The sequence below is a fragment of the Oncorhynchus mykiss genome, chromosome 12, assembly GCF_013265735.2.
Source record: "Oncorhynchus mykiss isolate Arlee chromosome 12, USDA_OmykA_1.1, whole genome shotgun sequence".
NCBI classification, from domain to species: Eukaryota; Metazoa; Chordata; class Actinopteri; order Salmoniformes; family Salmonidae; genus Oncorhynchus; species Oncorhynchus mykiss.
The window spans coordinates 100,354,505-100,381,838 of NC_048576.1; the positions used below are offsets into that span (position 1 = coordinate 100,354,505).

Below are 27,334 nucleotides of genomic sequence, written 5' to 3' on the forward strand. Positions count from 1 at the left end.
ACCAATGCCATGCCCCAGAGTGACCTGCAGGGGAGCTTTGTGTTCTGTACAGAGATGAACCAGTGCAATACCCCCAGAGTGACCTACAGGGGGAGCTATGTGTGTTCTGTACAGAAATGAACTAATGCCATGCCCCAGAGTGACTTGCAAGGGGAGCTCTGTGTGTTCCGTACAGAGATGAACCAATGCCATGCCCCAGAGTGACCTGCAGGGGGAGCTCTGTGTGTTGTGCACAGAAATGAACTAATGCCATACCCCAGAGTGACCCGCAGGGGGAGCTCTGTGTTCTGTACAGAGATGAACCAATGCCATGCCCCAGAGTGACCTGCAGGGGAGCTTTGTGTTCTGTACAGAGATGAACCAGTGCAATACCCCCAGAGTGACCCGCAGGGGGAGCTATGTGTGTTCTGTACAGAAATGAACTAATGCCATGCCCCAGAGTGACCTGCAAGGGGAGCTCTGTGTGTTCTGTACAGAGATGAACCAATGCCATGCCCCAGAGTGACCTGCAGGGGGAGCTCTGTGTGTTGTGCACAGAAATGAACTAATGCCATGCCCCAGAGTGACCTGCAAGGGGAGCTCTGTGTGTTCTGTACAGAGATGAACCAATGCCATGCCCCAGAGTGACCTGCAGGGGGAGCTCTGTGTGTTGTGCACAGAAATGAACTAATGCCATACCCCAGAGTGACCCGCAGGGGGAGCTCTGTGTGTTCTGTACAGAGATGAACCAGTGCAATGCCCCAGAGTGACCTGCAGGGGGAGCTCTGTGTGTTCTGTACAGAAATGAACTAAAGCCATACCCCAGAGTGACCAGCAGAGGGAGCTCTGTGTTCCTGTCTTAAGTTATAGTTGATGTTTGCAGGCTGTCTATTCCTCTAGTGTATTTGTATTTATTATGGATCCCCATTAGTTCCTGCCAAGGCAGCAGCTACTCTTCCTGGGGTTTATTATGGATCCCCATTAGTTCCTGTCAAGGCAGCAGCTACTCTTCCTGGGGTTTATTTTGGATCCCCATTAGTTCCTGCCAAGGCAGCAGCTACTCTTCCTGGGGTTTAGCCTTTTGGTTAGAGCCTGTTGTAAGTAAGCATTTCACTGTAAGGTCCACTACACCATGTGACAAATAAACTTTGATTTGATTTGACCTGCTTTTTAAATCTGTTTTTACTGCTGCATCAGTTACTTGATGTGGAATAGAGTTCCATGTAGTCATGGCTCTATGTAGTTCTGTGGAATAGAGTTCCATGTAGTCATGGCTCTATGTAGTACTGTGGAATAGAGTTCCATGTAGTCATGGCTCTATGTAGTACTGTGGAATAGAGTTCCATGTAGTCATGGCTCTATGTAGTACTGTGGAATAGAGTTCCATGTAGTCATGGCTCTATGTAGTTCTGTGGAATAGAGTTCCATGTAGTCATGACTCTGTAGTACTGTGGAATAGAGTTCCATGTAGTCATGGCTCTATGTAGTTCTGTGGAATAGAGTTCCATGTAGTCAGAATTGTATTTGTACTTATTTAACCTTTATTTAACAAGGCAAGTCAGTTACGAACACATTCTTATTTACAATGACGGCCTACCAAAATGCCTCCTGCAGGGGATGGGAGCTGGGATTAAAAATAAATTAAATTAAATTAAATTAAATATATCACAAAACACACATCACGACAAGAGAGACAACACAACACTGCATAGAGACCTAATACGACAACATAGCATGGCAGCAACACATGACAGACAACAACATGGTAGCAGCACAAAACAAGGTACAAACATTATTGTGCACAGCCAACAGCACAAAGGGCAAGAAGGTAGAGACAACAATACATCACACAAAGCAGCCACAACTGTCTGTAAGAGTGTCCATGATTGAGTCTTTGAATTAAGAGATTGAGATAAAAACTGTTCAGTTTGAGTGTTTGTTGCAGCTCGTTCCAGTCGCTAGCTGCAGCGAACTGAAAAGACGAGCGACCAGGGATGTGTGTGCTTTGGGGACCTTTAACAGAATGTGACTGTCAGAACGGGTGGGGGATGAGGGCTGCAGTAGATATCGGGAGAGTGAAGCCTAGGGTGTCATCTGAAAAGCTGTCAATAGGCTACTGTAGCCAGTCACTTATTCGGAAAATGTTGATACGCGTCATGAATGATTGACTAGGAGCAAAGGTATTTCGGTCACATAGGTCTTTATCCATGCCTATCAGTCATTTAAACTAGGTTGTTATACGGCAAGCTCTCTGAGACTCTGACATAATCCGTGTATGAGTCCAATATAACGTTTCCTAGTTGTATCATTGAGTGGATCGTGTTTAGCCAGTCCGCTACATTGACACTGTTCTGTCAAACTGATACTTCGTGAACGTAGATGTCGTGATTCGCTTCGATGAATCGTCTGGAGTTCCGCTGAACTGTGAAGTCACGTCGCTCATTGGCCAGTATTAGTTCCTTTTGACTACTTCGGCTTCTGCTATTGGCTGAGCCGCAGTCAGCCTGTCAGTGGACCCGCCTCCTCCCAGCAAAACGGACAGATTCTGATTGATAATTTAAAGGCAGTCTTTCTGTTCATCCTTCCAGTGCGCGTCTCCACCGTTTTTACACAAAGTGTTTCAGCCAGCCAGTCTTACCGCACGACCCAAGCGGACACCAAGCTCCCAGCGGTACCGGGTGAAGCCTCGGTGAGTTCCCCTATGCGCTGTCATCTGTCTGTGTCTCTCGCTCTCTCGCTCTCTCTCTCTCTCTCACACACACACACACACACACACACAAACCACCAAATAACTCTGCACACACTAGGACGCACAGACATGTGACATATCGAACCCACCGCGCTAGCTGTTATATGGCTCATAAAGACGCTTTTCAATCGTCTTTGCAAGACACATCTGCACTTAGTTAGCAAGGACACTTTCTGTCTTGACGTGCGCGCGTTCGCCTATATTCTAGTTAGCAATACAATACAAAACAATACAGTAGAGTAGGTAGTAGGTATTCTAGCTAGTGAACAGGTCAACGGCGCCGCCAGATAGGCCACTAGTCTATATAACGTCACTACGCTGTAGCGCTGCGGTCCTATGCAGCCTAGAGATTAGATGGTCATTTCGCATTGTGTCGCTTTTTATTCTGCCTTCTTAGTAGTCTGCTGCAGACAGACAGACAGACTCAATTCTTCTTGCCTGTTCTCTGCGGAAGGGATCCAGACTGATCCAGTCGGAACCGGTTCGTGATGCACTAGGCCACAGTTGATGTGCAACAGCGCAGTGCTCTTCTGATAGCGCCCAGTGGCAGGCAGTTTATTCTGGTTCTAAAAGCAGCTAGGATTGATTTGCATAACAAAAGACGGTAACACTTACTTTACAGCTTTACAGATACCTATTATCTCTTAGTCCGGAGCTTGCAGGTATAGTCCCGTATAATGAATAACAAGAACTACTTGTATGGCATCTCTGTGTAATGCATCATGATGTGGTTACAATGCATCGTAAGGATGTCAATAGGACAAGTTGTGCTTTAGACAGGGAACAGGTGTCATTAGGGACTCTGATGTTTTTGAACCTGTCAGGTTACTATAGGTCACAGCCTAGACCATGTGGGTGGGGATGTTGTTGTGGGATCACTGGCTCCGTGGAGGCTTCCGTACAAAACCACTTCAACTTCTGACAGCAGGTATGTGTTCCCAAATGGCACCTTGCCTATTCCCTATTTTAGTGCACTACTTTAGCCTCATAGGCCCTGGTCAAAAGTAGTGCACTATGTAGGGAATAGGGTGCCATTTGAAATGCACACCATATCTCTTACAAATGAACCAGCGCTCTCCAAGTCCTTAGAGAGACAGATGGGGACAGACTGTGTGGGAAGGAATAGAGTAGACTGAACTTCCCAGGGTTGGTCTGGAGGAACTGAGTTGAACCTGCAGTGCTGTTGATCTAGCACCTTTTACAGAGAGTCATGTAACGTCAATGTTACACAATGATCACAACACTGGAGACACCACTCTGAGAGCTCTGTCTTTATGGGGGGGGGGGGGGGGGGGGGACAATGATCACAACACCGTAGACACCACTCTGAGAGCTCTGTCTTTATTGGGGGGGGCAATGATCACAACACCGTAGACACCACTCTGAGAGCTCTGTCTTTATGGGGGGGGGGGGGGGGGGGGGGGGGGGGGGGGGGGGGGGGGGACAATGATCACAACACCGTAGACACCACTCTGAGAGCTCTGTCTTTATTGGGGGGGGGGGGCAATGATCACAACACCGTAGACACCACTCTGAGAGCTCTGTCTTTATGGGAGGGGGGGGGGGGACAATGATCACAACACCGGAGACACCACTCTGAGAGCTCAGTCTTAATGGGAGGGGTGGGGGGGGACAATGATCACAACACCGGAGACACCACTCTGAGAGCTCTGTCTTTATTGGGGGGGGGGGGGGGGGGGGGGGGGGGGACAATGATCACAACACTGGAGACACCACTCTGAGAGCTCTGTCTTTATTGGGGGGGGGGGGGGGGGGGACAATGATCACAACACCGTAGACACCACTCTGAGAGCTCTGTCTTTATGGGAGGGGGGGGGGGACAATGATCACAACACCGGAGACACCACTCTGAGAGCTCAGTCTTAATGGGAGGGGTGGGGGGGGACAATGATCACAACACCGGAGACACCACTCTGAGAGCTCAGTCTTTATGGGGGGGGGGACAATGATCACAACACCGTAGACACCACTCTGAGAGCTCTGTCTTTATGGGGGGGGGGGGGGGGGGGGACAATGATCACAACACTGGAGACACCACTCTGAGAGCTCTGTCTTTATGGGAGGGGGGGGGGGGGGACAATGATCACAACACCGTAGACACCACTCTGAGAGCTCTGTCTTTATGGGGAAGGGAGGTATACCGTAAACAGGCTTCAGTTTCAATGAAATATCTTACTCTCTCTCTCTGTGTGTTGTCAAACCTCTCTGTTCAGTATTTCTATCTGCAGTGTTCCATAATAATAACCCCCACCCCACTGTAGCAGTGATTACACAACACTAGAGTTACTGTGTCAGTGATCTCTCCCAGGACCGTTCCTATAGTTACAGTGGTCTCTCCCAGGACCGTTCCTATAGTTACAGTGACCTCTCCCAGGACCGTTCCTATAGTTACAGTGACCTCTCCCAGGACCGTTCCTATAGTTACAGTGACCTCTCCCAGGACCGTTCCTATAGTTACAGTGACCTCTCCCAGGACCGTTCCTATAGTTACAGTGATCTCTCCCAGGACCGTTCCTATAGTTACAGTGACCTCTCCCAGGACCGTTCCTATAGTTACAGTGAGTGACCTCTCCCAGGACCGTTCCTATAGTTACAGTGGTCTCTCCCAGGACCGTTCCTATAGTTACAGTGACCTCTCCCAGGACCGTTCCTATAGTTACAGTGACCTCTCCCAGGACCGTTCCTATAGTTACAGTGACCTCTCCCAGGACCGTTCCTATAGTTACAGTGGTCTCTCCCAGGACCGTTCCTATAGTTACAGTGGTCTCCCCCAGGACCGTTCCTATAGTTACAGTGACCTCTCCCAGGACCGTTCCTATAGTTACACTGGTCTCTCCCAGGACCGTTCCTATAGTTACAGTGGTCTCTCCCAGGACCGTTCCTATAGTTACAGTGACCTCTCCCAGGACCGTTCCTATAGTTACAGTGGTCTCTCCCAGGACCGTTCCTATAGTTACAGTGGTCTCTCCCAGGACCGTTCCTATAGTTACAGTGACCTCCCCCAGGACCGTTCCTATAGTTACAGTGACCTCTCCCAGGACCGTTCCTATAGTTACAGTGGTCTCTCCCAGGACCGTTCCTATAGTTACAGTGGTCTCTCCCATGACCGTTCCTATAGTTGCAGTGGTCTCCCCCAGGACCGTTCCTATAGTTACAGTGGTCTCTCCCAGGACCGTTCCTATAGTTACAGTGGTCTCCCCCAGGACCGTTCCTATAGTTACAGTGGTCTCTCCCAGGACCGTTCCTATAGTTACAGTGGTCTCTCCCAGGACCGTTCCTATAGTTACAGTGACCTCTCCCAGGACCGTTCCTATAGTTACAGTGACCTCTCCCAGGACCGTTCCTATAGTTACAGTGACCTCTCCCAGGACCGTTCCTATAGTTACAGTGGTCTCTCCCAGGACCGTTCCTATAGTTATAGTGACCTCCCCCAGGACCGTTCCTATAGTTACAGTGACCTCTCCCAGGACCGTTCCTATAGTTACAGTGACCTCTCCCAGGACCGTTCCTATAGTTACAGTGACCTCTCCCAGGACCGTTCCTATAGTTACAGTGGTCTCTCCCAGGACTGTTCCTATAGTTACAGGTTGTTGTTGTGGTCCAATCCATCACATTTCATTTTATAAAGCCCTTTTCTTACATCCGGAGTTATCACAAAGTGCTTAACAGGTGGTTGTTGTGTTAATCACCGCCACAGGGGATTTGGGTGGAGTGGTGTGGTCCTGTGGCGTGTCTTTTAGCTAGTTGAGCGAATTGGAGAGAACTAACCTTTTAACAGCAGCTTTCCTCATCACCACGGGTGTGTTTTGAAGGACAAGCCTCAACCCAGAGTGTGTGTGTGTGTGTGTGTGTGTGTGTGTGTGTGTGTGTGTGTGTGTGTGTGTGTGTGTGTGTGTGTGTGTGTGTGTGTGTGTGTGTGTGTGTGTGTGTGTGTGTGTGTGTGTGTGTGTGTGTGTGTGTGTGTGTGTGTGTGTGTGTGTGTGTGTGTGTGTGTGGTGTGTGTGTGTGGCCTCATTTGCATCATTTTGCATTCCAACTCTCGCACAAGCCCAGTCTTGAGTTACAGCAGTCGACTTGATTGTGTTTTGGATCATTGTCTTGGTGTGTAAACCAGCTGTGCTTCGTCTTCAGCTCTGAGACAGCTGGCCTGATATACTCCTGTAGAATTCTCTGATACAGAGCAGTATACATGGTCCCCCCCCCCCCCACCCCCCCCCCCCCCCCCCCTCCTCAGAATTACACTGACTGACTACCTGATTGTTGTGATCATTTAACCTCTGACCTTTAGGCTGCACAGCGCTAACGCTAAAAGTGACAGTTGAATATAGTTCCATGACATCATCTTTGGCACGGCCCCTGTGGAGGTACTGCAACATCTATACACCCGACGTGTATTCAGATCTACCGAGGCAGAACAGGACAGAGGGAGAGTGCAGGGTGTATGAAAAGCCTGAGCTAGTTAACCTATTTCTGAGAGGCCAGATACATTATTCCTCTACTGTACTTCCTGTTACGTCATGTTGTTTAGCTAGTATATACTCTCTGGTGCTGAAGTCCACAGGACAGACCGTCTCTGGTGCTGAAGTCCACAGGACAGACAGTCTCTGGTGCTGAAGTCCACAGGACAGACCGTCTCTGGTGCTGAAGTCCACAGGACAGACACTCTCTGGTGCTGAAGTCCACAGGACAGACCGTCTCTGGTGCTGAAGTCCACAGGACAGACACTCTCTGGTGCTGAAGTCCACAGGACAGACCGTCTCTGGTGCTGAAGTCCACAGGACAGACACTCTCTGGTGCTGAAGTCCACAGGACAGACACTCTCTGGTGCTGAAGTCCACAGGACAGACAGTCTCTGGTGCTGAAGTCCACAGGACAGACAGTCTCTGGTGCTGAAGTCCACAGGACAGACACTCTCTGGTGCTGAAATCCACAGGACAGACAGTCTCTGGTGCTGAAGTCCACAGGACAGACACTCTCTGGTGCTGAAGTCCACAGGACAGACAGTCTCTGGTGCTGAAGTCCACAGGACAGACAGTCTCTGGTGCTGAAGTCCACAGGACAGACACTCTCTGGTGCTGAAGTCCACAGGACAGACACTCTCTGGTGCTGAAGTCCACAGGACAGACAGTCTCTGGTGCTGAAGTCCACAGGACAGACAGTCTCTGGTGCTGAAGTCCACAGGACAGACACTCTCTGGTGCTGAAGTCCACAGGACAGACAGTCTCTGGTGCTGAAGTCCACAGGACAGACCGTCTCTGGTGCTGAAGTCCACAGGACAGACCGTCTCTGGTGCTGAAGTCCACAGGACAGACAGTCTCTGGTGCTGAAGTCCACAGGACAGACAGTCTCTGGTGCTGAAGTCCACAGGACAGACACTCTCTGGTGCTGAAGTCCACAGGACAGACAGTCTCTGGTGCTGAAGTCCACAGGACAGACCGTCTCTGGTGCTGAAGTCCACAGGACAGACCGTCTCTGGTGCTGAAGTCCACAGGACAGACAGTCTCTGGTGCTGAAGTCCACAGGACAGACAGTCTCTGGTGCTGAAGTCCACAGGACAGACAGTCTCTGGTGCTGAAGTCCACAGGACAGACAGTCTCTGGTGCTGAAGTCCACAGTGTTCAGTCCTATACAGTCAGCCTGTCCTACAGTGTTCAGTCCTGTACAGTCAGCCTGTCCTACAGTGTTCAGTCCTCTACAGTCAGCCTGTCCTACAGTGTTCAGTCCTATACAGTCAGCCTGTCCTTTACAGTCAGCCTGTCCTACAGTGTTCAGTCCTATACAGTCAGCCTGTCCTACAGTGTCCAGTCCTGTACAGTCAGCCTGTCCTACAGTGTCCAGTCCTGTACAGTCAGCCTGTCCTACAGTGTTCAGTCCTTTACAGTCAGCCTGTCCTACAGTGTTCAGTCCTCTACAGTCAGCCTGTCCTACAGTGTTCAGTCCTCTACAGACAGCCTGTCCTACAGTGTTCAGTCCTCTACAGTCAGCCTGTCCTACAGTGTTCAGTCCTGTACAGTCAGCCTGTCCTACAGTGTTCAGTCCTCTACAGTCAGCCTGTCCTACAGTGTTCAGTCCTCTACAGTCAGCCTGTCCTACAGTGTTCAGTCCTCTACAGACAGCCTGTCCTACAGTGTTCAGTCCTCTACAGTCAGCCTGTCCTACAGTGTTTGGGGGGGGGGGGGGGGGGGGATTTTCCCAGTCACAGATGAACACTAGTTTTGGACTAAGAAGCATTTTCAATGGAGGATGTATATTGAAGTAGGTTTAATCTGTGTCCTGAAAACAGGTCCCTCAGTATTCCGCTTGTCTGTACACGGGGATGGGGAGTAGGGTTTCCATCTGTAGTTAGTTCCCAGAGGGATTTCTCTCTGTCCTGGTTACATGTAGAACAGTGGGCCAGACACACTGTGGATGTCACTGTCTCGTAGGGTCGTGCTGTAGGGAGAGTGGCTAGACTGTTACGACTGGTACTGTGTGTTGTCAGATGTGAGCCAGTCCTATGAGTCGTGACTCTCTGGCAGCGGTCCGTACATTTGTACCTGTATCCGTCTGTTGTTGCATCATCACTGAGCGCCTGTGGTCTCTCTACACTCGCCCGGTCATTCCTAGAATGTGTTTCTATACACCTGATAGGTGCAGAGACGTGTTGTTTTACAGGGTCAACCGTAGTAGTACGGTACTCCTGGAGGAAATTGGGGCGAAGTGCCTTGCTCAAGGGCACGTCGGCATATTTTTCACCTTGTCTGGCTGCTGGGGTATTGGAACCACTGATCTTTCAGTTACTGGCCAAACGCTCTAACAGCTAGGATATCTGCCATGTTAGAGAGGTAAAGGGGTGGAGGGAGAGAGGTAGAGGGAGAGAGGTAGGGGGGGACTACCTGCTGCCCCTAGAAGCGACACCCAGGTTACGTCCTCGTGTTATAACGACACCCAGGTTACGTCCTCGTGTTATAACGACACCCAGGTTAGGTCCTCGTGTTATAACGACACCCAGGTTAGGTCCTCGTGTTATAACGACACCCAGGTTAGGTCCTCGTGTTATAACGACACCCAGGTTAGGTCCTCGTGTTATAACGACACCCAGGTTACGTCCTCGTGTTATAACGACACCCAGGTTACGTCCTCGTGTTATAACGACACCCAGGTTACGTCCTCGTGTTATAACGACACCCAGGCTACGTCCTCGTGTTATAACGACACCCAGGCTACGTCCTCGTGTTATAACGACACCCAGGTTACGTCCTCGTGTTATAACGACACCCAGGCTACGTCCTCGTGTTATAACGACACCCAGGCTACGTCCTCGTGTTATAACGACACCCAGGTTACGTCCTCGTGTTATAACGACACCCAGGCTACGTCCTCGTGTTATAACGACACCCAGGTTACGTCCTCGTGTTATAACGACACCCAGGCTATGTCCTCGTGTTATAACGACACCCAGGCTATGTCCTCGTGTTATAACGACACCCAGGCTATGTCCTCGTGTTATAACGACACCCAGGCTACGTCCTCGTGTTATAACGACACCCAGGTTACGTCCTCATGTTATAACGACACCCAGGCTACGTCCTCGTGTTATAACGACACCCAGGCTACGTCCTCGTGTTATAACGACACCCAGGCTATGTCCTCGTGTTATAACGACACCCAGGCTATGTCCTCGTGTTATAACGACACCCAGGCTATGTCCTCGTGTTATAACGACACCCAGGCTATGTCCTCGTGTTATAACGACACCCAGGCTATGTCCTCGTGTTATAACGACACCCAGGCTATGTCCTCGTGTTATAACGACACCCAGGTTACGTCCTCGTGTTATACAGATAGAGGACGCAGGTGTTCAAGCCAGATTCATTCATGAATGTCTTTCTGCTTTTGTGTGTCATTCATTCTCCATTCTCGCTAAACACTGGACTCTCTGACTGACTGAGAACCGAGCCAAAATGTGTGTGTGTGTGTGTGTGTGTGTGTGTGTGTGTGTGTCAGCCCTCTGCTCAGTGACAGAATGAAGTGGAGACCCCTGATGAATAATGATCAGTTCAGTTTTATAACGGAGAGAGGAAAGACCTGGAGACTGGCTTTTCTGTTAACATGGAGAGGTGAGAGAGGAAAGACCTGGAGACTGGCTTCTCTGTTAACATGGAGAGGTGAGAGAGGAAAGACCTGGAGACTGGCTTCTCTGTTAACATGGAGAGAGGAAAGACCTGGAGACTGGCTTCTCTGTTAACATGGAGAGAGGAAAGACCTGGAGACTAGCTTCTCTGTTAACATGGAGAGAGTAAAGACCTGGAGACTGGCTTCTCTGTTAACATGGAGAGAGTAAAGACCTGGAGACTGGCTTCTCTGTTAACATGGAGAGAGGAAAGACCTGGAGACTGGCTTCTCTGTTAGTCTCTCTCTGCCTCTCTCCATCCCTCATTATAGTTGACGTAGATTTATACAGTTTATACAACCTGGGGATTTATACAGTTTATACAACCTGGGGATTTATACAGTTTATACAACCTGGGGATTTATACAGTTTATACAACCTGGGGATTTATACAGTTAATAACACCTGGGGATTTATACAGTTTATACAACCTGGGGATTTATACAGTTTATACAACCTGGGGATTTATATAGTTTATACAACCTGGGGATTTATACAGTTTATACAACCTGGGGATTTATACAGTTTATACAACCTGGGGATTTATACAGTTTATACAACCTGGGGATTTATACAGTTTATACAACCTGGGGATTTATACAGTTTATACCACCTGGGGATTTATACAGTTTATATAACCTGGGGATTTATACAGTTTATACCACCTGGGGATTTATACAGTTAATACAACCTGGGGATTTATACAGTTTATACAACCTGGGGATTTATACAGTTTGTACAACCTTGGGATTTATACAGTTAATACCACCTGGGGATTTATACAGTTTATACAACCTCGGGATTTATACAGTTAATACCACCTGGGGATTTATACAGTTTATACCACCTGGGGATTTATACAGTTTATACAACCTGGGGATTCATACAACCTGGGGATTTATACAGTTTATATAACCTGGGGATTTATACAGTTTATATAACCTGGGGATTTATACAGTTTATACAACCTGGGGATTTATACAGTTTATACCACCTGGGGATTTATACAACCTGGGGATTTATACAGTTTATATAACCTGGGGATTTATACAGTTTATATAACCTGGGGATTTATACAGTTTATACAACCTGGGGATTTATACAGTTTATATAACCTGGGGATTTATACAGTTAATACCACCTGGGGATTTATACCACCTGGGGATTTATACAGTTTATACAACCTGGGGATGTAAACCGTTTATACAACCTGGGGATTTATACAGTTTATACAACCTGGGGATTTATATAGTTTAGAAAACCTGGGGATTTATACAGTTTATACCACCTGGGGATTTATACAGTTTATACCACCTGGAAATTTATACAGTTTATACAACCTGGGGATTTATACAGTTTATACCACCTGGGGATTTATACAGTTTATACAACCTGGGGATTTATACAGTTTAAACAACCTGGGGATTTATACAGTTTATACAACCTGGGGATTTATACAGTTTATACAACCTGGGGATTTATACAGTTTATACAACCTGGGGATTTATACAGTTAATACAACCTGGGGATTTATACAGTTAATACAACCTGGGGATTTATACAGTTTATACAACCTGGGGATTTATACAGTTTATACAACCTGGGGATTTATACAGTTTATACAACCTGGGGATTTATACAGTTTATACAACCTGGGGATTTATACAGTTTATACAACCTGGGGATTTATACAGTTTATACAACCTGGGGATTTATACAGTTTATACAACCTGGGGATTTATACAGTTAATACCACCTGGGGATTTATACAGTTTATACCACCTGGGGATTTATACAGTTTATACAACCTGGGGATTCATACAACCTGGGGATTTATACAGTTTATATAACCTGGGGATTTATACAGTTTATATAACCTGGGGATTTATACAGTTTATATAACCTGGGGATTTATACAGTTTATACAACCTGGGGATTTATACAGTTTATTCCACCTGGGGATTTATACAACCTGGGGATTTATACAGTTTATATAACCTGGGGATTTATACAGTTTATATAACCTGGGGATTTATACAGTTTATACAACCTGGGGAATTATACAGTTTATATAACCTGGGGATTTATACAGTTAATACCACCTGGGGATTTATACCACCTGGGGATTTATACAGTTTATACAACCTGGGGATTTATACAGTTTATACAACCTGGGGATTTATACAGTTTATACAACCTGGGGATTTATACAGTTTAGAAAACCTGGGGATTTATTCAGTTTATACAACCTGGGGATTTATACAGTTTATACCACCTGGGGATTTATACAGTTTATACAACCTGGGGATTTATACAGTTTATATAACCTGGGGATTTATACAGTTTATACAACCTGGGGATTTATACAGTTTATACCACCTGGGGATTTATACAGTTTATACAACCTGGGGATTTATACAGTTTAAACAACCTGGGGATTTATACAGTTTACACAACCTGGGGATTTATACAGTTTATACAACCTGGTGATTTATTCAGTTTATACAACCTGATAGGATTTATACAGTTAATACAACCTGGGGATTTATACAGTTTATACAACCTGGGGATTTATACAGTTAATACAACCTGGGGATTTATACAGTTTATACAACCTGGGGATTTATACAGTTTATACAACCTGGGGATTTATACAGTTTATACAACCTGGAGATTTATACAGTTTATACCACCTGGGGATTTATACAGTTTATACAACCTGGGGATTTATACAGTTTATACAACCTGGGGATTTATACAGTTTATACCACCTGGGGATTTATACAGTTTATACAACCTGGGGATTTATTCAGTTTATACAACCTGATAGGATTTATACAGTTAATACAACCTGGGGATTTATACAGTTTAAACAACCTGGGGATTTATACAGTTTATACAACCTGGGGATTTATACAGTTTATACAACCTGGGGATTTATTCAGTTTATACAACCTGATAGGATTAATACAGTTAATACAACCTGGGGATTTATACAGTTTATACAACCTGGGGATTTATACAGTTTATACAACCTGGGGATTTGTACAGTTTATACAACCTGGGGATTTATACAGTTTATACAACCTGGGGATTTATACAGTTTATACAACCTGGGGATTTATACAGTTTAAACAACCTGGGGATTTATACAGTTCATACAACCTGGGGATTTATACAGTTTATACAACCTGGGGATTTATACAGTTTATACAACCTGGGGATTTATACAGTTTATATAACCTGGGGATTTATACAGTTAATACAACCTGGGGATTTATACAGTTTATATAACCTGGGGATTTATACAGTTTATACAACCTGGGGATTTATACAGTTTATACAACCTGGGGATTTATACAGTTTATACAACCTGATAGGATTTATACAGTTAATACATCCTGGGGATTTATACAGTTTATACAACCTGATAGGATTTATACAACCTGGGGATTTATACAGTTTATACAACCTGGGGATTTATACAGTTTATACAACCTGGGGATTTATACAGTTTATACAACCTGGGGATTTATACAGTTTATACAACCTGGGGATTTATACAGTTTATACAACCTGGGGATTTATACAGTTTATACAACCTGGGGATGTATACAGTTTATACCACCTGGGGATTTATACAGTTTATACCACCTGGGGATTTATACAGTTTATATAACCTGATAGGATTTATATAACCTGGGGATTTATACAGTTTATACAACCTGGGGATTTATACAGTTTATATAACCTGGGAATTTATACAGTTTATATAACCTGATAGGATTTATATAACCTGGGGATTTATACAGTTTATACAACCTGGGGATTTATACAGTTTATACAACCTGGGCATTTATACAGTTTATATAACCTGATAGGATTTATATAACCTGGGATTTATACAGTTTATACAACCTGGGGATTTATACAGTTTATATAACCTGATATGATTTATATAACCTGGGGATTTATACAGTTTATACAACCTGGGGATTTATACAGTTTATACAACATGGGGATTTATTCAGTTTATATAACCTGATAGGATTTATACAGTTTATATAACCTGGGGATTTATACAGTTTATACAACCTGGGGATTTATACAGTTTATACAACCTGGGGATTTATACAGTTTATACAACCTGGGGATTTATACAGTTTATACAACCTGGGGATTTATACAGTTTATACAACCTGGGGATTTATACAGTTTATACAACCTGGGGATGTATACAGTTTATACCACCTGGGGATTTATACAGTTCATACAACCTGGGGATTTATACAGTTTATATAACCTGATAGGATTTATATAACCTGGGGATTTATACAGTTTATATAACCTCGGGATTTATACAGTTTATACAACCTGGGGATTTGTACAGTTTATATAACCTGATAGGATTTATACAGTTTATACAACCTGGGGATGTATACAGTTTATACAACCTGGGGATTTATACAGTTTAAACAACCTGGGGATTTATACAGTTTATACAACCTGGGGTTTTATACAGTTTATACAACCTGGGGATTTATACAGTTTATACAACCTGGGGATTTATACAGTTTATACAACCTGGGGATTTATACAGTTTATACAACCTGGGGATTTATACAGTTTATACAACCTGGGGATGTATACAGTTTATACCACCTGGGGATTTATACAGTTTATACAACCTGGGGATTTATACAGTTTATGTAACCTGATAGGATTTATATAACCTGGGGATTTATACAGTTTATATAACCTGGGGATTTATACAGTTTATACAACCTGGGGATTTATACAGTTTATACAACCTGGGGATTTATACAGTTTATACAACCTGGGGATGTATACAGTTTATACCACCTGGGGATTTATACAGTTTATACAACCTGGGGATTTATACAGTTTATATAACCTGATAGGATTTATATAACCTGGGGATTTATACAGTTTATATAACCTGGGGATTTATACAGTTTATACAACCTGGGGATTTATACAGTTTATATAACCTGATAGGATTTATATAACCTGGGGTTTTATACAGTTTATACAACCTAGGGATTTATACAGTTTATATAACCTGATAGGATTTATATAACCTGGGGATTTATACAGTTTATACAACCTGGGGATTTATACAGTTTATACAACCTGGGGATTTATACAGTTTATACAACCTGGGGATTTATACAGTTTATACAACCTGGGGATTTATACAGTTTATACAACCTGGGGATGTATACAGTTTATACCACCTGGGGATTTATACAGTTTATACAACCTGGGGATTTATACAGTTTATATAACCTGGGGATTTATACAGTTTATATCACCTGATAGGATTTATATAACCTGGGGATTTATACAGTTTATATAACCTGGGGATTTATACAGTTTATACAACCTGGGGATTTATACAGTTTATACAACCTGGGGATTTATACAGTTTATATAACTTGATAGGATTTATATAACCTGGGGATTTATACAGTTTATACAACCTGGGGATTTATACAGTTTATATAACCTGATAGGATTTATATAACCTGGGGATTTATACAGTTAATACAACCTGGGGATTTATACAGTTTATATAACCTGGGGATTTATACAGTTTATACTACCTGGGGATTTATACAGTTTATATAACCTGGGGATTTATACAGTTTATATAACCTGGGGATTTATACAGTTTATATAACCTGGGGATTTATACAGTTTATACAACCTGGGGATTTATACAGTTAATACAACCTGGGGATTTATACAGTTGATACCACCTGGGGATTTATACAGTTGATCAAAGCCTGATAGGATTTTGGGAATGTTTCCAGAATATTGCAACTATGGTATTAATGAAGCCAGTCAGTTTTCCTCAGATGCCTTTTAGTTATCATAACCCCACCCATAACGCCTCCCCACCCCCCCACAAACACACACACACACACACACACACACACACACACACACACACACACACACACACACACACACCTCTCCACTGTCTGTCTCTGTGCTGCTAACCTCTCCACTGTCTGTCTCTGTGCTGCTAACCTCTACACTGTCTGTCAGACTTGTTGTGGTGCTGTTGGATGGATTCTCAGTTAAAACCACTGCTCTGAGAACTGTACCTATGCCTTAGTCCTCTCTCTCTCTCTCTCTCTGTGTGTCCTCTGATTGTATATGACATTTCTCCCTTCGTCTTCAGGTGGCGTGAAGGCAGGTGTTGAGGACTCTTTCTCTCTCTGCCTCATTCTGTTGTTCTGAGTCATGGCGTCCTCTCTGCTCAGCAAGCAGCTGGTCCTCTCCCTCCAGCAGAACCTCAGGCTCACTGCACCAGGTACACGCCACTCACACACTCTGCTCACACACACTCCTCACACACACCGCTCACACACTCCGCTCACACACTCCGCTCACACACACCGCTCACACACACCGCTCACACACTCCGCTCACACACTCCGCTCACACACTCCGCTCACACACACATAAGAGGTAGTAGGAACAGTAGTGTGTACAGGTCATGGTTATGTCTGTTAGAGGTAATATCTATATGCAATCAGCTAATGCTCTATTCCAGTTATATCACTGTTTGGTATACACACACACACACACACACACACACACACACACTGGTAGAAACGTCACACTACTGACCTTGCTGCTGTTCCCTGTAGCCAACAGTCTCTTAATGAGTCAGCTTCCTCAATCATAAAACAGAGGTCAGCTACATGGTTAAGACAGACGAATGATATCACCCTACATACCCTGTGGCCAGACAGACTAATGATATCACCCTGCGTACCCTGTGGCCAGACAGACTAATGATATCACCCTGCGTACCCTGTGGCCAGACAGACTAATGATATCACCCTGCGTACCCTGTGGCCAGACAGACTAATGATATCACCCTGCGTACCCTGTGGCCAGACAGACTAATGATATCACCCTGCGTACCCTGTGGCCAGACAGACTAATGATATCACCCTGCGTACCCTGTGGCCAGACAGACTAATGATATCACCCTGCGTACCCTGTGGCCAGACAGACTAATGATATCACCCTGCGTACCCTGTGGCCAGACAGACTAATGATATAACCCTACGTACCCTGTGGCCAGACAGACTAATGGTATCACCCTACATACCCTGTGGCCAGACAGACTAATGGTATCACCCTACATACCCTGTGGCCAGACAGACTAATGATATCACCCTACATACCCTGTGGCCAGACAGCCTAATGGTATCACCCTACATACCCTGTGGCCAGACAGACTAATGGTATCACCCTGTGGCCAGACAGACTAATGATATCACCCTGTGGCCAGACAGACTAATGATATAACCCTGTGGCCAGACAGACTAATGACATCACCCTACATGCCCTGTGGCCAGACAGACAGGAACTAAGGCTGATACGGCATAACATAATGAATGGAGGGTTTGTCCTTGTCTAAGGTTAAACTGAAGGATCTTCTGCAGGACAAGTCAGCAACACAGCATTGCCTTAACTGTGTGTGTGTGTGTGTGTGTGTGTGTGTGTGTGTGTGTGTGTGTGTGTGTGTGTGTGTGTGTGTGTGTGTGTGTGTGTGTGTGTGTGTGTGTGTGTGTGTGTGTGTGTGTGTGTGTGTGTACAGGCTGCAGGTATGTGAGTAAGGCAGCAGCTAAGACTCAGATGGAGTTTGAATACGACGGGCCGTCCATGAAGACCGAGGTCCCAGGACCCCGTTCCAAGGTACTGAACCACACAGAGTCCCTGTACGCCACTAACAGCACCATGGACCAGTAGGAACTATAGCTGTCTGTTAACAGGTACTGAACCACACAGAGTCCCTGTACGTCACTAACAGCACCATGGACCAGTAGGAACTATAGCTGTCTGTTAACAGGTACTGAACCACACAGAGTCCCTGTACGCCACTAACACCACCATGGACCAGTAGGAACTATAGCTGTCTGTTAACAGGTACTGAACCACACAGAGTCCCTGTACGTCACTAACAGCACCATGGACCAGTAGGAACTATAGCTGTCTGTTAACAGGTACTGAACCACACAGAGTCCCTGTACGCCACTAACACCACCATGGACCAGTAGGAACTATAGCTGTCTGTTAACAGGTACTGAACCACACAGAGTCCCTGTACGCCACTAACACCACCATGGACCAGTAGGAACTATAGCTGTCTGTTAACAGGTACTGAACCACACAGAGTCCCTGTACGCCACTAACACCACCATGGACCAGTAGGAACTATAGCTGTCTGGCTCCTTCTGTTTGACATGGGTCATGTTCAATGGTGACCTCTGTGTGACCCTGCCATGGGAACAGTGGACTGTACACACCCATCCTGAAGACTGTGTTGCACACAGGCTTCGTCCCAAACAGAACCCTAAGGAGGGAATAGGCTGCATTAGACCAGGGCCCATAGGGTAGGGCACTAAGGAGGGAATAGGCTGCATTAGACCAGGGCCCATAGGGTAGGGCACTAAGGAGGGAATAGGCTGCATTAGACCAGGGCCCATAGGGTAGGGCACTAAGGAGGGAATAGGCTGCATTAGACCAGGGCCCATAGGGTAGGGCACTAAGGAGGGAATAGGCTGCATTAGACCAGGGCCCATAGGGTAGGGCACTAAGGAGGGAATAGGCTGCATTAGACCAGGGCCCATAGGGTAGGGCACTAAGGAGGGAATAGGCTGCATTAGACCAGGGCCCATAGGGTAGGGCACTAAGGAGGGAATAGGCTGCATTAGACCAGGGCCCATAGGGTAGGGCACTAAGGAGGGAATAGGCTGCATTAGACCAGGGCCCATAGGGTAGGGCACTAAGGAGGGAATAGGCTGCATTAGACCAGGGCCCATAGGGTAGGGCACTAAGGAGGGAATAGGCTGCATTAGACCAGGGCCCATAGGGTAGGGCACTAAGGAGGGAATAGGCTGCATTAGACCAGGGCCCATAGGGTAGGGCACTATGGAGGGAATAGGCTGCATTAGACCAGGGCCCATAGGGTAGGGCACTAAGGAGGGAATAGGCTGCATTAGACCAGGGCCCATAGGGCAGGGCACTATGGAGGGAATAGACTGCATTAGACCAGGGCCCATAGGGTAGGGCACTATGGAGGGAATAGACTGCATTAGACCAGGGCCCATAGGGTAGGGCACTAAGGAGGGAATAGGCTGCATTAGACCAGGGCCCATAGGGTAGGGCACTAAGGAGGGAATAGGCTGCATTAGACCAGGGCCCATAGGGTAGGGCACTATGGAGGGAATAGGCTGCATTAGACCAGGGCCCATAGGGTAGGGCACTAAGGAGGGAATAGGCTGCATTAGACCAGGGCCCATAGGGTAGGGCACTAAGGAGGGAATAGGCTGCATTAGACCAGGGCCCATAGGGTAGGGCACTAAGGAGGGAATAGGCTGCATTAGACCAGGGCCCATAGGGTAGGGCACTATGGAGGGAATAGGCTGCATTAGACCAGGGCCCATAGGGTAGGGCACTAAGGAGGGAATAGGCTGCATTAGACCAGGGCCCATAGGGCAGGGCACTATGGAGGGAATAGACTGCATTAGACCAGGGCCCATAGGGTAGGGCACTATGGAGGGAATAGACTGCATTAGACCAGGGCCCATAGGGCAGGGCACTATGGAGGGAATAGGCTGCATTAGACCAGGGCCCATAGGGTAGGGCACTAAGGAGGGAATAGGCTGCATTAGACCAGGGCCCATAGGGCAGGGCACTATGGAGGGAATAGACTGCATTAGACCAGGGCCCATAGGGTAGGGCACTAAGGAGGGAATAGGCTGCATTAGACCAGGGCCCATAGGGTAGGGCACTATGGAGGGAATAGACTGCATTAGACCAGGGCACTATGGAGGGAATAGGCTGCATTAGACCAGGGCCCATAGGGTAGGGCACTATGGAGGGAATAGACTGCCATTTTGAGATACATTAACCTACTGTTGAGGAACCACCCTGACCTGACATCTCTCTCTTCCTCTCCTCCCCTCCCTCTTCCCTCCTCTCCTCTCCTCTCTCCTCCCCTCCCTCCTCTCTCCTCCTCTCTCCTCCCTCTCTCCTTCTCCTCCCCTACCAGGAGCTGACCAAACAGTTGGGAGAGATTCAGGTACGCCAAGAGAGAGTGTGTGTGTGTGTGTGAGGCTGTTTTGATGATAGAATAAAACAATGCATTATTGCGTGCACACACAACGCAGACACACACAACGCAGACACACACAACGCAGACACACACACAACGCAGACACACACAACGCAGACACACACAACGCAGACACACACAACGCAGACACACACAACGCAGACACACACAACGCAGACACACACAACGCAGACACACACAACGCAGACACACACAACGCAGACACACACAACGCAGACACACACAACGCAGACACACACAACGCAGACACACACACAACGCAGACACACACACAACGCAGACACACACAACGCAGACACACACAACGCAGACACACACAACGCAGGCACACACAACGCAGACACACACAACGCAGACACACACAACGCAGACACACACAACGCAGACACACACAACGCAGACACACAGTCTCTCTCTGTGTCTAGACTGAGTTAACTGGATGAATACCTTATCTCTCTCTCTCTCTCTCTCTCTCTCATTCTCTCTCTCTGTCCATCTCACACTCTCTCTCTCTCTCATTCTCTCTCTCATTCTCTCTCTCTGTCCATCTCACACTCTCTCTCTCTCTCATTCTCTCTCTGTCCATCTCACTCTCTGTCCATCTCACTCTCTCTCTCTCGCTCTCTCCCTCCCCCCTCCCCCCCAGAACGTGGGAGCAGTCCATTTCTTCTGTAACTATGAGGAGAGTAGAGGAAACTACCTGGTGGACGTGGACGGAAACCGCATGCTGGACGTCTACACACAGATCTCCTCTATTCCTATTGGTTAGTACACAATCTCCTCTATTCCTATTGGTTAGTACACACAGATCTCCTCTATTCCTATTGGTTAGTACACAATCTCCTCTATTCCTATTGGTTAGTACACACATCTCCTCCATTCCTATTGGTTAGTACACACAGATCTCCTCTATTCCTATTGGTTAGTACACACAGATCTCCTCCATCCGTATTGGTCAGTACACACAGATCTCCTCCATCCGTATTGGTCAGTACACACAGATCTCCTCCATCCGTATTGGTCAGTACACACAGATCTCCTCCATCCGTATTGGTCAGTACACACAGATCTCCTCCATCCGTATTGGTCAGTACACACAGATCTCCTCCATCCGTATTGGTCAGTACACACAGATCTCCTCCATCCGTATTGGTCAGTACACACAGATCTCCTCCATCCGTATTGGTCAGTACACACAGATCTCCTCCATCCGTATTGGTCAGTACACACAGCTCTCCTCCATCCTTTTTGGTCAGTACACACATCTCCTCCATCCGTATTGGTCAGTACACACAGCTCTCCTCCATCCTTTTTGGTCAGTACACACATCTCCTCCATCCATATTGGTTAGCACACACATATACGTTATTCCTATTGGTTAGCACATACATCTCCTCTATTCCTATTGGTTAGCACAGACACATCTCCTCTATTCCTATTGGTTATCACACACAGATCTCCTCTATTCCAATTGGTTAGCACACACACATCTCCTCTATTCCAATTGGTTAGCACACACACATCTCCTCTATTCCAATTGGTTAGCACACACACATCTCCTCTATTCCAATTGGTTAGCACACACACATCTCCTCTATTCCTATTGGTTAGCACACACAGATCTCCTCTATTCCAATTGGTTAGCACACACAGATCTCCTCTATTCCAATTGGTTAGCACACACACATCTCCTCTATTCCAATTGGTTAGCACACACACATCTCTCTATTCCAATTGGTTAGCACACACACATCTCCTCTATTCCAATTGGTTAGCACACACACATCTCCTCTATTCCAATTGGTTAGCACACACACATCTCTCTATTCCAATTGGTTAGCACACACACATCTCCTCTATTCCTATTGGTTAGCACACAAGCCTCCTCCATCCTTATCGGTTGGTGTCTAGAAGATCTAGCTAGTCATGTGTTCTATAGTTTGACAGAGTAGCGTGCTGGAGGTAAGCAACTTATCTGTAGCGTAGCATTTTCCCATTTTGACACCACAGCACTTCTGCCTGGCAGGTGTTGAACTAGACTTTCTCATGGTTAGCGGTTCACTGTAACTCAGTGGGTAGAGCAGGGGGCGCCTGCAACACCAGGATAGTGGGGGTTGATTCCTGGGACTACTCATGGTTAGTAGTTCACTGTAACTCAGTGGGTAGAGCAGGGGGCTCCTGCAACACCAGGATAGTGGGGGTTGATTCCTGGGACTACTCATGGTTAGCGGTTCACTGTAACTCAGTGGGTAGAGCAGGGGGCGCCTGCAGCACCAGGATAGTGGGGGTTGATTCCTGGGACTACTCATGGTTAGCGGTTCACTGTAACTCAGTGGGGGTAGAGCAGGGGGCGCCTGCAACACCAGGATAGTGGGGGTTGATTCCTGGGACTACTCATGGTTAGCGGTTCACTGTAACTCAGTGGGGGTAGAGCAGGGGGCGCCTGCAACACCAGGATAGTGGGGGTTGATTCCTGGGACTACTCATGGTTAGCGGTTCACTGTAACTCAGTGGGGGTAGAGCAGGGGGCGCCTGCAACACCAGGATAGTGGGGGTTGATTCCTGGGACTACTCATGGTTAGCGGTTCACTGTAACTCAGTGGGGGTAGAGCAGGGGGCGCCTGCAACACCAGGATAGTGGGGGTTGATTCCTGGGACTACTCATGGTTAGCGGTTCACTGTAACTCAGTGGGGGTAGAGCAGGGGGCGCCTGCAACACCAGGATAGTGGGGGTTGATTCCTGGGACTACTCATGGTTAGCGGTTCACTGTAACTCAGTGGGGGTAGAGCAGGGGGCGCCTGCAACACCAGGATAGTGGGGGTTGATTCCTGGGACTACTCATGGTTAGCGGTTCACTGTAACTCAGTGGGGGTAGAGCAGGGGGCGCCTGCAACACCAGGATAGTGGGGGTTGATTCCTGGGACTACTCATGGCCTAAAATGTGTGTATGCATGCATGACTGTATTATATTATATTATTATTATTATATATGATGTTATTATATGATATTATATGATGTTATTATGTTACTATGTTATACTACCACATTATAGAACGCTGCAAACCAAAAGCTACGTACCTGAGAGGACCTTGTGTTTATTAGCCTGACATTGCAACACAGAGAGCAGCTGGAAGCGAGAGACTTAGTTTACATTACAGTGGTTTAGGGCTAGGCCACATACAGCAGTTGGCACGCCCTGACCTGAGATGTCTCTGTTTTCTTTGTATTTTGGTTAGCTCAGGGTGTGACTAGGGTGGATACGCTAGTTTCTGTATTGTCCAGGGGTGTTGTATTGTCTAGGTGTTTTGAAATGTCTAGAGTTTTGTAGGTCTAGGTGTTTGTATGTTTATGGTGGCCTGATATGGCTCCCAATCAGAGGCAGCTGTTTATCGTTGTCTCTGATTGGGGATCATATTTAGGTAGCCATTTTCCTTTGGTGTTTGTGGGATCTTGTTCTATGTTTAGTATTTTGTTAGTTTGTTCAGTGTTTCATTCTTTAAATAAAGAAGAATGTACGCATAGCACGCTATACCTTTATACAGTTAACGATGACCTTATTATGATGAGGTCCTCATGTGTTTAGTTATGATGAGGTCCTCATGTGTTTAGTTATGATGAGGTCTAGGACAGATAAGGCAGTTAATGATGACCTTGTCCTCATGTGTTTAGTCATGATGAGGTCCTCATGTGTTTAGTCATGATGAGGTCTAGGACAGATAAGGCAGTTAATGATGACCTTGTCCTCATGTGTTTAGTCATGATGAGGTCTAGGACAGATAAGGCAGTTAATGATGACCTTGTCCCCATGTGTTTAGTTATGATGAGGTCTAGGACAGATAAGGCAGTTAATGATGACCTTGTCCTCATGTGTTTAGTCATGATGAGGTCTAGGACAGATAAGGCAGTTAATGATGACCTTGTCCTCATGTGTTTAGTCATGATGAGGTCTAGGACAGATAAGGCAGTTATTGATGACCTTGTCCTCATGTGTTTAGTTATGATGAGGTCCTCATGTGTTTAGTTATGATGAGGTCTAGGACAGATAGGGCAGTTATTGTTTTTTTTTTAAAAGTGTGTGTATATACAGTGCATTCGTAAAGTATTCAGACCCCTTGACTTTTTCCACATTTTGTTACGTTACAGCCTTATTCTAAAATGGATTAAATAAATAAAAATCCTCAACAATCCAAACACAATACCCCATAATGACAACATGATTCGTTGGAAAATGTATAAAAATTGAAAAACCGATTCCTTATTTACATAAGTATTCAGACCCTTTGCTATGAGACTTGAAATTGAGCTCAGGTGCATCCTGTTTCTATTGATCATCCTTGAGATGTTTCTACAACTTGATTGGAGTCCACCTGTGCTAAATTCAATTGATTAGACATGATTTGGAAAGGCACACACCTGTCTATATGAGGTCCCACAGTTGACAGTGCATGTCAGAGCAAAAACTATGCCATGAGGTCGAAAGAATTGTTCCTATTGGTTAGTACACACATCTCCTCCATCCCTATTGGTTAGTGCACACAGATCTCCTCTATTCCTATTGGTTAGTGCACACAGATCTCCTCCATCCCTATTGGTAAGTACACACAGATCTCCTCCATCCCTATTGGTTAGTACACACAGATCTCCTCCATCCCTATTGGTTAGTACACACAGATCTCCTCTATTCCTATTGGTTAGTACAGACATCTCCTCTATTCCTATTGGTTAGCACACACATCTCCTCTATTCCTATTGGTTAGCACAGACATCTCCTCTATTCCTATAAGGTCCCACAGTTGACAGTGCATGTCAGAGCAAAAACCAAGCCATGAGGTCGAAGGAATTGTCCGTAGAGCTCCGAGACAGGATTGTGTCGAGGCACAGATCTGGGGAAGGGTACCAAAACATTTCTGCAGCATTGAAGCTCCCCAAGATCACAATGGCCTTGATCATTCTTAAATTGAAGAAGTTTGGAACCACCTAGCTGGCTGTCCTGCCAAACTGAGCAATCGGAGGAGAGGGAGGTGAGGGAGGTGACCAAGAACCTGATGGTCACTTTGACAGACCTCTCTAGAGTTCCTCTGTGGAGATGGGAGAACCTTCCAGAAGGACAACCATCTCTGCAGCACTCCACCAATCAGGCCTTTATAGTAGAGTAGCCAGACGGAAGCCACTCCTCAGTAAAAGGCACATGACAGCCAGTTTGTAGTTTGCCAAAAGGCACCTAAAGGACTTTCAGACCATGAGAAACCAGATTCTCTGGTCTGATGAAACCAAGATTGAACTCTTTGGCCTGAATGCCAAGCATCACGTCTGGAGGAAACCTGGCATCATCCCTACGGTGAAGCATGGTGGTGGCAGCATCATGCTGTTGGGATGTTTTTCAGCGGCAGGGACTGGGAGACTCGTCAGGATCGAGACAAAGATGAACGAAGCAAAATACAGAGAGATCCTTGATGAAAACCTGCTCCAGAGCGCTCAGACTGGGGCGAAGGTTCACCTTCCAACAGGACAACGACGCTAAGCACACAGCCAAGACAACGCAGGAGTGGCCTTGGAACAAGTCTCTTTATGTCCTTGAGTGGCCCAGCCAGAGTCCGGACTTGAACCCGATCGAACATCTCTGGAGAGACCTGAAAATAGCTGTGAAGCGACACTCCCCATCCAACCTGACAGAGCTTGAGAGGATCTGCAGAGAAGAATGGGAGAAACTCCCCAAATACAGGTGTGCCAAGCTTGTAGCGTCATACCCAAGAAGACACAAGGTTGTAATCGCTGCCAAAGGTGCTTCAACAAAGTACTGGGTAAAGGGTCTGTAAATATGACATTACATTTTTTAACTTGTAATAAATTAGCAAAACAAAGTTGACCTGTTTTTGCTTTGTCATTGTGGTGTATTGTACGTAGATAAAGGATCGGGAAAAAACAATTGAACCAGTTTTGTAATTGGGCTGTAACGTAACAAAATGTGGAAAGGTCAAGGGGTCTGAATACTTCCGAAGTTACTGTATAAACTGCAGCTACTCATTAGCCAGGAAGCGTCGTATTTCAGGCTGGGTCGTGACCTGACAGAGTGGCCAACGCTCTCTGTTCTCTCAATGATAAAGCTTCTACGTACTGGATGGATTGATAGTGTTTGTGTCCCAAATGGCTCCCTTTTCCATTTATAGTGCACTACTTTTGACCAGAGCTCTATGTAGGGAATAGGGAGGCATTTATAGTGCACTACTTCTGACCAGAGCTCTATG

The 27,334-nt window shown here is 46.1% G+C and overlaps 2 protein-coding genes across 2 annotated transcripts in view; one reads left to right on the forward strand and one right to left on the reverse strand.

Annotated features, from left to right (window-relative positions):
- LOC110539068 (NLR family CARD domain-containing protein 3) overlaps positions 1 to 27,334 on the reverse strand; it is a 1,005,455-nt gene that overhangs the window by 525,075 nt on the left and 453,046 nt on the right. The gene's annotated exons all lie outside the window — the stretch shown is intronic.
- LOC110512779 (4-aminobutyrate aminotransferase, mitochondrial-like) overlaps positions 2,500 to 27,334 on the forward strand; it is a 64,820-nt gene continuing 39,985 nt past the window's right edge. The window contains exons 1-5 of the mRNA XM_036939609.1: positions 2,500 to 2,668; positions 17,113 to 17,244; positions 18,547 to 18,644; positions 21,004 to 21,033; positions 21,734 to 21,851. Coding sequence (XP_036795504.1) covers positions 17,175 to 17,244; positions 18,547 to 18,644; positions 21,004 to 21,033; positions 21,734 to 21,851 — 316 coding nt within the window. The 5' untranslated portion in view covers positions 2,500 to 2,668; positions 17,113 to 17,174. The remainder of the gene's footprint in view (positions 2,669 to 17,112; positions 17,245 to 18,546; positions 18,645 to 21,003; positions 21,034 to 21,733; positions 21,852 to 27,334) is intronic.